Raw genomic sequence first — 12,690 nt, forward strand, 5'->3', positions numbered from 1 at the left:
CCGAAGCCATTTCCGCACCATCTCTGCCTGCGGGATCTGATTCGCCCACGTCGGCACTTGTCATGGTGGTCGCCGAGCGAGAGCCGGAGCGCAGCTTCATCAGCGGAACGGCCTAGCGAAATGATCACCGCAGAGACAAGATGTGAGAGCTTCATTGATCGGACGTGAATATCTCGACGACTGCAACAGCAACAGCAAGTGCTTTGCGGCATGGGTGCGTTCCTCTCGTCTGCCGCTGCCAACATGACAGCCGGCGTGCCGGTGCTATGGCAGTGCCCGCTTTGGCCAGCACCACCACGTCAATTCAAAAGAAAGAGAGAGAGAGGCAGGTTGATCTATTTAGTTGTTAGTACTTCTAGATGCCTGATTGATCCTTAGCCTGGTTAGCAACGCCGGTTCCTCATTCGAGTGCGGTGGTTGTACGGGGCTTGTCCTTCTTGTAGACTGCTCTCGTGGTGGTTCTTCAAAAGCTGCACAGCATAGAAGCAACCAGGTCCCTTCTAGTATCATGTCTGGGCGTCGGCGTTCCCGCTTAGCCAATGCTTTCACTTGTCGAAGCCCTGTTGCCCAGAATTCTTGTGTGCTCTGCTCCAGTTTGATCTCTTCGTGCTGAAAGATGACTCGGTTCCTCTGCATCCATAGCATGGTGATGCAGACGCTGCTCATGATGCGCCATAGCCGTTTCCATTGTGTGACTATCTCTTCTTCCGTGTCTGGTCGTCAATTCAAAAGAAGGAATACCTGCTCGCGCCCTTCTCATCTGATACATTCGGGACGGAAATGAGGATGTGCCGGCCCCGAAAGCATCCTCCTACCGCCGCTGGCTGCGCGGCACACACCTGCGCGTTCACCTCGTGCGACGAGAATACGTTGGTGCCCGCGGGACTTCCCCGCAGACCTTGCGAACGGTTGTCGATCGACTCGGGGCAGGAAGAAATCCGCGCACAACAATGCGGCGGCCTCCCTACATGTACCGGTAGTCGAGCCTCAAGAAAGTGTAGGTGCTCGTCAGCATACAAAAAGCAACACAAGAGAGACCAGCGAAAAGAGCTGGTTTCGTCGACGACCGAGCATCTCCATCAAGGAGGATGCGCCGTCATGATCGACATGCAGACGATAAATCCTGTTGCCACGCGGCGACTCGCTTTCGGTAGTTGTCCGCGGCGGGCATGACACGCAGCTACATGTAATGCTCATACTGGAGGCAGCATTCAATGCAGGTGTGCCTCCGAAACCTGCAGAGCCGTTAAACTTAAAAATCGACACGATCACTGCATCTTTTCTGTTTTGCATGCATTTCACGACGTACGTGTACTGTAAAACGACTTCAGACGTTGTACTTGCACTGATTCAGCGGCTTTTTCGGAACCGTATCGACGAGCTCCGATGGCCGCAAAATGCAGATTTCATGCCAATGATCTCGCTTGGGAAATGTAGTGCAAGACGGCCACTGGAATGCTCTCCACGCATGACTGTCAATGACTGTCAGCTGGTCCTCGTGAGGTGCGGGTTATCCGCGAGAAAGGCCAAATCTGCTCGCTCGATGCATCATGCGACTCCCTTCATCAGCTCTCTGTTGGTCCATCTCCTTGAGGCAAAAACGCGCCTAACGGAGCCGCTCAGCAGCTATTGTACCCCGCCTCGGTCTCCTTTCGCCCCCGAGCCTCACCAACATGTTTTCATTCATCATTTCGCCGTGGAAGTCGCAGTGGGGACACTCCCCAAGCCAAGTCAAGTTCCGTCACGACCATGGAGTTCAAGTCCTCCTTCATGCAGAACATCCTGCGCACCAAGCCGCTGTCGGTCATCAAGGCCGAGGAAGCGGCCGAGGCCCTGCCCCGCCAACTCTCCCTGTTCGACTTGGTGTGCATTGGCGTGGGAGGAACCGTCGGTAGCGGCGTCTTCTCCACGACTGGCGAGATCATCTCGGGCACCGCTGGGCCGGCTGCTTTCGTCAGTTGGATCATCGCCGGTGTCGTCGTCTGCATCAACGCCCTCGCCTACATGGAGCTGGTGACCCGCGTGCCATCGTCAGGCAGTACGTACGCCTACTCGTTCTACGCTCTTGGTGAGCTGCCGGCTGTGGTTGCCGCATGGCTGCTCACACTCGAGTACGGTATCTCCGGCTCCGGTGTGGCCCGTAGTTGGGCCACCAAGGTGCAGGACTGGCTCGTGGAGGAGCACCCGGAGCACACGTACCAGTGGCTGAACGAGGACTACACGAACCTACTCGGCGCCGTCATGATGGCGCTGTGTGTGGGCGTTCTGCTCATGGGCGTCCGCTTCGGCAAGTGGTTTGTCAACGTCATCACGACCATCAAGGTGGTCGTCGTGCTCTTCATCATCATCGCCGGTTTTGCCCTTATGGACTCGAGCAACCTCTCGCCTTTCGTCCCGCCTCGCCAGGACGTGGACGGCACCATGGCCTTCGGCACCCAAGGAATCATCACCGGCGCGTCGTCGGCATTCTTCGGATACATTGGTTTCGACGAGGTGTGCTGTCTGGCTGCAGAGGCCAAGAACCCCAAAAAGACCATGCCCAGGGCTGTGGTGCTTGTGGTGCTCATCACCATGTTCCTGTCTTGCTTCGCGTCGCTGGTGCTGGCCGGCATGATCCCGTACCTCCAGGCCGACAGCTTTGGCGCTGGCTTCGAGTACCAGGGCCAAGACTGGGCCTCTCAGTTCGTCCGTGCTGGTGAGACGTGCACCATGCCTGTGGTGGTGCTGGTGAGTTTCCTCGCCCAGCCGCGTCTGAACTACGCGCTGTCGTGCGATGGCCTGATGCCTCGCATCTTCGCCAAGGTGGACGACAAGGGAAACCTGTTCGCGAACACGCTGATTTCGGGTATCTTCTTCACGGCTGTGGCCTTCGTGGTGCCGTTCGACACGCTGTGGGACATCGTCAGCTTCGGCATCTTGCTGTCATTCAACATGTCCATGTCGTCATTGCTCATGGTCCGTATGCGCAAGGAGTCCCCGTCACTGGCGCCCAAGCTCATCGGCGTCATGGTGGGGTCAGCATGGCTGGCGGCCTTCTTGTACCAGATCGGCTACTCGAACGAGGGCCACACCTGGTGTCTCGTTTTGGCCATCATCTTCCTCGTGATCACGGTCGCTGTGTGCTTCGTGATGTACTTCAAGTGCCCGCAGGAGGCCCAGAGTAGCGAGAACTTCACGGCGCCGCTCGTGCCGTTCATCCCCACCATTGCAGTCCTGGCCAACTTCTACCTGGCCGCGCAGATCAGTTACACGGGCATCTACACGAGTTGCGCGTGGCTGGCGGCTAGTGTCATCTTCTACTTCTGCTATGGATACAAGCACTCGGCTGGTCGCACGGGTTGGAGCGCGCTGATGAGTCTGCCGCGGGACTCCACCCTGCGTTCGCCCATGATCTCGGACAAGAAGCAGCTCCAAGAGTAGAGCGTTCCTTAATCGTACACATACAGTTCAGTTAGCACACTTTGTTGTCCAGAGTTCATTAGAGCCTCCCGCTTTTCGTAACAGGCCCAAATTGGGTTTTCCCCTGATCAAAGCTTCCCCTTGTGAGCAATTGGTAGTGTACAGTAATAGTTTCCCGCTGTTAGCAATTGATCTTACCCTAGTTTACAGTAATAGACCATCTTGTACAAACGTTAGTATGTCATTTTCCCCGTCAAAGCTATGTTTTCCCAATTAGAATATTTATAACAATGAGAGATCGTTTTGATAGTAAAAAAAGAAGAAGATAAATGACCCATTTGAGTTCATGTCAATTTAAGCAAAAACTGAAACCTTATAGTAACCCATCGCGAGCCACATAGGTAAGATAAACTATAGTATACAAATGTAAGACAATTGATGATTAAAGCGCGCAAAAACCGCCCTTATAAATTCACGGTAATAGCTGTGAGACACCACCGTGGCTGTGGTGGGAAGCCGGCGTGCTGCGCTACTCACACACAGATGCCATGCTGATACGCTGCTGCTTCTACCAAAGATTGGAGTGGTAATGCCGCATCACGTGTGGTTTCCGCGAGGATTTCACTAGTTGTGACGTAAGAGATTGCCGTTGCGGTGGCTGACCAGGCGCAACCGCTACACAGAAGCTACCTTTCGTTGGACTTTGCTATGCGGGCAAAACGCCTTTCTATTGTTGCTGCTACACAAACGCTGTCGGGTGCTTAACTAAACTCCTGAGTGCATACTCATAGCAATCAAGACACACACAAGTACGTTAATAGCTAAATGAACTCAACGATAATATAGCACACAGATTGTGAGGGTAGGATTGGCGCACATGCGCTGCGCGTACTGGGCGGTGGAGCTCACTGATCGACGCACCTTCACTGAGCCAAGCCCATTAAGTCCCGATAAGGTTTCAGCCCTTGCATTACTATTGTTACTGTAGTTTTCTATACCTGCAGGAGTTTTGCGCAAAGATGACGCGCAGAGATGACAATGGGGATTCAGCAAGTCTTAAACCACCTGCCTCATCGCAGGATTTGAACTAAAACATAACGTAGACACAAAATCAAGTGCCAGAGTTTGAGGGTGGAGTCCCTGTCGTCGACTGTTACTAGCCGACGTCGCAGAGAGCAAAACTAATTTGCGCCACTGACCAATGTTCTGGCTGGTCCCAGTGAACCAGCCAGGAAGCTCTCAGAAGGTTTCCAGCCTCTTGGACCACAGCAAACACTGAGGGATTGGCCACGCTCAACATCCCAGTAACACCCGCGATCACTGGTCCATGAACAAGCGTCAAGTGCCTATCAAGCCCACATACCTGCTAGTGCGGTAGATCCTGCCAGCAAGAAGAGTGCATAAGGCTGCGCGATTGTCAAGCTCGAGTCGAATTTTGACGCTGGGCAGAAGCTATCTCACACGTCTGAGTACCTGATGTGGCGGATGCGCGTCGTGGCCGTCGTCAGTATTGCCGCGTTCGAAGCATTTGACGCTGCAAGAAGCCATACGACGATATGATGACTGTTGTGCAGAAGTATCATTAAGACTGGCGCTGTGGCAATGCGCAAGGACTGGTAATGTCGTGTATTTTGGGCGAAGTGCTGCTACGGTACGAGAACGTGGAGTTCCAGGCGGATTCCATACTACTTTGGGACCGCATGTACCAGGCCAAACCGGTGGAGACGTCCATAAACGGTTGCTACGGATGCAGCATATTTTAGCAGAGAACAGAAATCCTACTGTTGACTGTCGTGTAGAGATACTCGTGCTGACGACTGCCATGAACGTCTGCCCCAAGATCACTAACGATGCCACGGCGGATCGGGTAGCTCGTGCAGAGATCGTAATTGCAGAGTTGATCACTCGTGCCCACGAGCAACATTGTGGTGCATTAAGTGGTGACAGAGGTCTGTCCTGTGGAAACCCCATACTACAAGGCAATTTAACTCAGCAAAGCGCAAAGGTCCACAACATGTACAAAGGCATCCGTAGCAGTTCAATGTCAGGTTTCTCATCTGTAAGCTCGAGAGCGTCAAACACAGTAACAACAGAAAACCAGAACTCGTGGTGCAAGCTGTGCGTAATCAAGGGACATTGGAAGAGCGACAAGGAATGCAGTGGCCGTTTCCAGCATGCAACTGGAAACAATGAACGTGGAGACAATTGGATGTAGTCATTTACCGGTAACTTCTGTGAAGTTGTAATTCCCAAAACTTCGTTGGTGCGGCTTCCACACAACAACACAACAATTCGCCAAGTCAGGTCGGCGTTGTTGGGCTTGCGCAGGGTTCTGTTGGTTCCCTTTGCGGTTCGTCTTAGCCTGTTCCAGTTGAGGCCCTGCTCTCGCTGAGTACCAATCCAAACTCCAGAAGACCAGCCTCGTTTTCGAGGGCTTGTATAGAAACTCCCTCGGTATCGATTCCACTCAAATTTGATTGGCAGGATCAACGCACTGAGCACGTTAATTGGTTCGAATTCGGGCGCCAAACCCGAAACATTGACCGAGCTACGCGGAAAAATATAGGGTGGGCTATCCTTTAGGCCAGCACAGTACCAAAGTCGTTTTACTAAGCTTATGCTTTCTGTTGACAACGTCTGCAAGCTCCAGCCTTCAGGGTGCTTTATTCCGTGACAGCAAAACTAGAGTGAAGTCGCTTAACCCTTTCGCGCTAAAAGGATACTTTTTTCGCCCTTTAAGGGTTTTTGCAAAACATGGTGCGAATGAGACGTGTCCAGGGGCGCATTTTGTGCCCTTTTAGCTTTTTGAGGCCTGACGTACTCACGTATTTTGTTACTACCAATCACAGCAGAGGGTGCAAGCGCATGCCTTGGTCTGGCTCTTTAAAATACGTGCGACGTCACCCATTTGCGTTCATAAACTGAGGATCCCCATCATTTTTTTTATCTTACCGAATCAACCCTCCCCTCAGCGCCAGTCACTGTGTGGCCTTACAAACAGCTATACACATGCATCATTCAGTTGCAGTGGAGCTATAGTTAAATTAAGACACACGCACTACCTCAGCCATGCGCACCAGCTTTCTCGATTGGGAAGACAAACAACTTGTTCAGATTGCCTACGAGTTTGAGAAGGAAGGCATTCGGATCACATGGGCTTACGTGGTGCGTCGCATGACCAAGTCTAAGCGGACAGCTGCCGAGCTTCGGCTGCGCCTCGCATCTCTCAAGCGGACGTATGGTAAGTTCGTCAAGGACTTTCCGCGCTGCTTTTTCGGTGGATCAGCGCCAGAGCGGTGTTTGCTGTCGTCTGCAGATGCCCGGCACGTGGGGTCGTCAGGAAGCGTAGCAGTGAGGCGGAATGTGGAGCCATCAGGCAATGCAGTAGTGAGGCGACAGATGGGCGCAGTGACGAAGCGGTCGGCTGCGGTGATGAAGCCGTCGAGCAGTGCAGTGATGGAGCAGTTGGGCGGCGCGTCGGATTCGTCGATCACTCCGGCGATGGAGCAGTTGATCTGCGCGTTGGAGCCGTCGGCGTGCGCAGTGGTGAAGAGACCTGGTAATGCGTTGGGAACGCAGTCGGTCAGCGCAGTGCTGGAACTTCAGGCTCCTCCCCGATTGCCAGCGACGTCATGCTCTTCGTTGCTCCCGCTGCATGACGCAATACGAGTCCTGACCTCGGTATTTAGCAATATTACTGCGGGAGACATTCGCCAGGACGCTGGTAGAACGCAAGACAATGCGGGGGAGTTGCTGCCATCCGGGGTTGCTGCCATGATCACGGCTCTGGGGCCATTGAACACGCATGACATCTTTCTTGATGTGGGCGCTGGTATTGGCAATGTACTAGCTCAAGTTGCTCTTACTACCTGCATCAGCAAATGTGTTGGGGTCGAAGTTCGCTCTGATTTGTGTACTCTCGGAGAAAAGCACATTCAAAGACATGCTGATTCATTCCCACTTCTGCGGAAGGTGGTCATGAAGGCTACAGACGTACGAGACGTGGCACTATCTGTACGAAGTCCAACTTGTGATGCTACAATTATCTACGCGAATTACTTTCTTTTCGAAGAATCAGCAAAGCTGTTTGTAGCCCAAGAACTTAGCGCCATGCCAAACGCACGAATTATTGTTGCGACTGCTCGCTTCTGTCCGCGACACAGTGGTAGATGTTCGCAACCATTCTGTCTCCGCTGGAAGCTAGCCGACGAACGGATGGTTGAATGCAGCTGGAAGTCTAATTTGACCCCGATCTATATTTACAACAAAAGATAGTGATAAAACCACCAATACTACAAACTTCTTGAGCACTGCGAGGAACGCGTCTGCACAAACACCAATAGCTTGGCCGACAGCATATTCACACCATCATCCCGACCATCACCTGGCACAACCATCCCATCCAGCAGCAGCACAACCTGGCCAGCATCGCGCCAGCTTCAGCAGCTCACCCACCGACGACAGAAGCTATAAGATAATTTGACGCACAACGTCTGGCTTTGGGCTTGGTTCAGGTAGGTTGCGCTTGGTAGGATTACTTTCAGCAGCAGTGCTTTTAGCTTGAGCTAGAGACGAGCCCCTGCGAATGTTACCTTTCACGGTGAACAGATCTTGGAGCAAATAAAACCTGTGAAATTTATCCCAACATGTCCAAGATTGCTGTGGACACATCCAGCTCGTTGGGGGCTTCTCGTTTACTTCTTGACACAAGGACACACTGTGAGTAAGGCAGTATGTTGTTACCTCTGTAGGGTAGCGATCCTCCCAGCGGCACACAACACATCTGCGTCGTTTCCGGCTCTTCTTGCTGTGAATTTGCTTCGAGGCAACGGCAGTGCATCGCTGGACGGGAACGTTCGCGCTGGGGGTCGACACTGGCGTCGGCACAACGCCTTCCACATCCACGACATCGTTTAGTGAACTAGTTCCGTACACCATACGACCCTCGCTGGGAGCTTCGATCCACTTGCCATTCATGAGCTGACACGCCAAATCCATGACAAATTCGCGATGTGGATCACGCGCAGGAGGACCGACTCCTGCTAGCCGCCGCGTCAAATACGCATTTGATCGAGCAATATCTATCATTGCTAAGGCAAGTTTTTTATGCCACTTCTTGAAGGAGTGACCATCTGCAATGGAAAATCTGCCTCGGATCTGGTCCAACCTGTCCACCCCTTGCATATTCTGGTTGTACTGACCTATGCATGTCGGAGCAGCAAATTCTTGTGACGAATTGCCCACCATTCTTGTAACAGGTGTAATCGTAGATGGGTCGGCATTCGACACCATGTTGACGATGTCGCCGTCGCACCATGACGCAGCGATCATGCTATAATCATGGGAGATGGCCTGGAGGAGGTCGCCGCGCGTACATTTAGAATCATCCAGGATCGTGTGACGAGGGAAGTGCTTGCTGTTAGATTTGATGGTTCCTCGACCGTAAAGACCTTTGAGCTTCAGCTCTTGAAGCAGTTGGACCGAAGTGTAGTAATTGTCCATGTTGATGATGCGGTTAGTACCGAAAAATGGCCTCACGACCTCCAACACGTGCTGTCGAATCTTAGACACCTTGTCAAATTCTACTCGCAGCGACAGTGCTTCTTCCTGTCCAACTACGCCATCGAGCCGGTCGCCAACATCACACCTACTGCAATGTAGCTTGTAGTTTAGAGCGATCCAGGTAGATGAGCAGCAGGCAACATAGAACCGAAAATGGTATTTACCCGTTGGCTTCATGGGATTGAACACGATCATGTGCCTTCCTTGTCGAGCCCGACACGCTATACTGGCTTCGTCCAAAGCCACATTACGTCCAACCTTGACATAGAGACCACCAGTCACTTTCAGCAAGTTTAGTAGAGGTCGGATACGAGCAGCAGCGTCACGATCCAGTGTGGTCGGTACAGCATTGAAACTCAGGCAGCACCGCAGAAGTTTGAAGCGACTTAGAGACATCACGCTATCCAGCGAGACGGAGTTCCCACCAAATATCAGGTCTTCTGGTTGTTGGCCCCAGTAGTTCGCATATTCACCTTTGTCGTTCAAGGCCATATAAAACATGATGCCTAGAAACGCCATCAGCTCCGCGAGTGTGAATGGTGCTCCAATTTTGATGTCGTGCACAATAGCATACTTGTTCGTCTCAAACAGCACTTGGCGCCAGAAGTACAGAGGCAGGTACGCAAAAAAGCTGGAGGTGGCCGAGTGTTCAAACAGGTGTTTATACTGTGGTAGAAGGGTCGTTTTCGTTGAGCCGTCGGCAAGCTGGTAGAGGTCAGTCGGCGCGTCAACTTCTCCGTTGGGCTCAAATCGCAGATTTCGAATCGCTTCGACTTCTTCCATATTGGCAGGAAGCAAAACACCCGGATCAAATTCTCTGTATTCTTCCACCACTTGCAAATTGTCGTCATCATCCACGTCAATGTCATCGTCGGCGTCACCCGTTACTAGCCCTTGCCAGTCGGGGTTGTCCTTCAACCGGGGAAGCTCCTTGTAGTTCTCCACTCCAGATTGAACACATCCGACACTCACATGTTCCACAGCGTTCTGGAACTGAGTATCCAGCCAGCGGATCTCAAACAGTGACGCAAACTTTCCTCGCATCGGACGTCGGCAAACACGCCCCACAATGTATGCCGGTCCGATAGGGCGGTAGAGCTTGGACTTCATCCAGGTCTCGCGCTCCGGAGTGAATGCCACCAACTTATTCATGTATACCTCCTGCAGCATTATCGGAGGTGTCCTCGCTGGCTGGGTCCGATGTAACGAGTCGGGCGTTTGCCCCCGAGTTGTGGCTTGTGGCGTCCCAGGAACAGCGCTTGATACTACAACAAGTATACAAATATTCATATTAATACATACATGATGAATGCTTAAACAGCAGACGGCAACAAGACAACTACGCACCCATTCCATCGCCACGCCCTTCATCACTGCCACGTCCGCCGACGCGGCCACCACTGCCACGATTACCACCACCAATGCCAAATTCACCGCCGCAACTGACACTACCATATCCATCATCGCGAGCAACAACACCACGTCCATGAGCGCGAGCACCACTGCCACGGCCGCCGCCGCTGCCTGCAATGCCACGTCCGCCGTCGCCGCCAACAATACCATGTCCACCGTCGCCGCCTCCACGTCCACGAGCGCGAGCACCACTGCCACGGCCGCCGCCGCTGCCTGCAATGCCACGTCCGCCGTCGCCGCCAACAATACCATGTCCACCGTCGCCGCCTCCACGTCCACGAGCGCGAGCACCACTGCCACGTCCGCCGTCGCTGCCTGCAATGCCACGTCCGCCGTCGCCGCCAACAATACCATGTCCACCGTCGCCGCCCCCACGTCCACGAGCGCGAGCACCACTGCCACGGCCGCCGTCGCTGCCTGCAATGCCACGTCCGCCGTCGCCGCCAACAATACCATGTCCACCGTCGCCGCCTCCACGTCCATGAGCGCGAGCACCACTGCCACGGCCGCCGTCGCTGCCTGCAATGCCACGTCCGCCGTCGCCGCCAACAATACCATGTCCACCGTCGCCGCCCCCACGTCCACGAGCGCGAGCACCACTGCCACGGCCGCCGTCGCTGCCTGCAATGCCACGTCCGCCGTCGCCGCCAACAATACCATGTCCACCGTCGCCGCCTCCACGTCCATGAGCGCGAGCACCACTGCCACGGCCGCCGTCGCTGCCTGCAATGCCACGTCCGCCGTCGCCGCCAACAATACCATGTCCACCGTCGCCGCCTCCACGTCCACGAGCGCGAGCACCACTGCCACGGCCGCCGTCGCTGCCTGCAATGCCACGTCCGCCGTCGCCGCCAACAATACCATGTCCACCGTCGCCGCCTCCACGTCCATGAGCGCGAGCACCACTGCCACGGCCGCCGTCGCTGCCTGCAATGCCACGTCCGCCGTCGCCGCCAACAATACCATGTCCACCGTCGCCGCCTCCACGTCCACGAGCGCGAGCACCACTGCCACGGCCGCCGTCGCTGCCTGCAATGCCACGTCCGCCGTCGCCGCCAACAATACCATGTCCACCGTCGCCGCCTCCACGTCCATGAGCGCGAGCACCACTGCCACGGCCGCCGTCGCTGCCTGCAATGCCACGTCCGCCGTCGCTGCCAACAATACCATGTCCACCGTCGCCGCCTCCACGTCCACGAGCGCGAGCACCACTGCCACGGCCGCCGTCGCTGCCTGCAATGCCACGTCCGCCGTCGCCGCCACTACTGCCATGTCCGCCGTCGCCGCCACCACTGCCACGTCCGCCGTCGCTGCCACCACCACTGCCACGACCGTGTCCGCGTTTGTTTTGAGCTCCATCCACACTTGGCCTGGATGCCGCCAGATTACCGCTGCCGTCTTTGTTACTGCCTGTTGCTGCTACGCACCACCACGCACAAATATCATCAGCTGCAGTCACTACTCTTGAATCAATCGGATACGCACCCGGTGCCACGCCATGTCCGCCATCGCGGCCATCACTGCCTCGCCCGCGCTCGCGCCCTCCTCGATCTTCGTCCACTCTTGACCTGGATTCGGCAAGCTCGTTGCTGCCGTTGTCGTTTCTGCCCCCTGATGACATAACAACCCCTCATGCGTCGTTAGCACCACCGCCGTGAACGTTCACACAAGCAAGACTCGTACTTGTGAGGGCGGCAGCATACCGAAGAACAGCAGCCTCGCCAAGAAGGTAATCGACGCCTTCTTGACCGTCTGCATCACCATCCGGTCGAACGTAGCGATAGCGCAGGTCCAGACTACGTCTGGGAGGCGGTTTAGAATACCAGCCAGACTTCTTGAGCCATGTCCACACGTCATTGAATGCGACGACACCGCCCAGATCGCTTGCTGCGCTCGCTAGGTGGCGCACCCGTCGACGTGGACGCTTCTCTATCATTTTTCGCGCTTCATCGCGGTCGCGCTTCGGCATCCCCGCGAGGGAGAAAAATCGGTTGTGTGGCCTGCGAGCGGCATGGGTTTTATGTCTCAAGGCATAAATTAATAGAGTTATGATGCCATGCATCATTTATTCATTACTCTAATTGATACCAATCGGTTTGGGAAGGTGATCATTTTATAGGTTCGCGCCAAAAACTAAAATTCACCCCAGGGTCTCTTTGGATGAGTAAATCGGTCAACGGCATAGTGAGACAGAGATATTTACAGTACGCGCCGAAATTATAGCCGCACCGGACAAGCGGAGCTCTTGCGCCGGGAACTGAGAACTTCCTGCAAACTGACGGCTCCGAGGCCGTCGTAAAGGAATAGAAAACTTAT

General features: G+C 54.4%; 1 protein-coding gene across 1 annotated transcript; it reads left to right on the forward strand.

Moving 5' to 3' along the window:
* Nucleotides 1–1,749: 1,749 nt before the first annotated feature.
* Nucleotides 1,750–3,420, forward strand: KRP23_8189 (Methylthioribose transporter; the record flags this gene model as incomplete). Its single annotated transcript, XM_067893598.1, has 1 exon — nucleotides 1,750–3,420. One exon carries the CDS (start codon nucleotides 1,750–1,752, stop codon nucleotides 3,418–3,420), a length of 1,671 nt encoding a protein of 556 aa, XP_067743112.1.
* Nucleotides 3,421–12,690: the final 9,270 nt, after the last annotated feature.

This window comes from Phytophthora ramorum (assembly GCF_020800215.1).
Source record: "Phytophthora ramorum isolate Pr-102 chromosome Unknown Phyram_PR-102_s0007, whole genome shotgun sequence".
NCBI classification, from domain to species: domain Eukaryota; phylum Oomycota; class Peronosporomycetes; order Peronosporales; family Peronosporaceae; genus Phytophthora; species Phytophthora ramorum.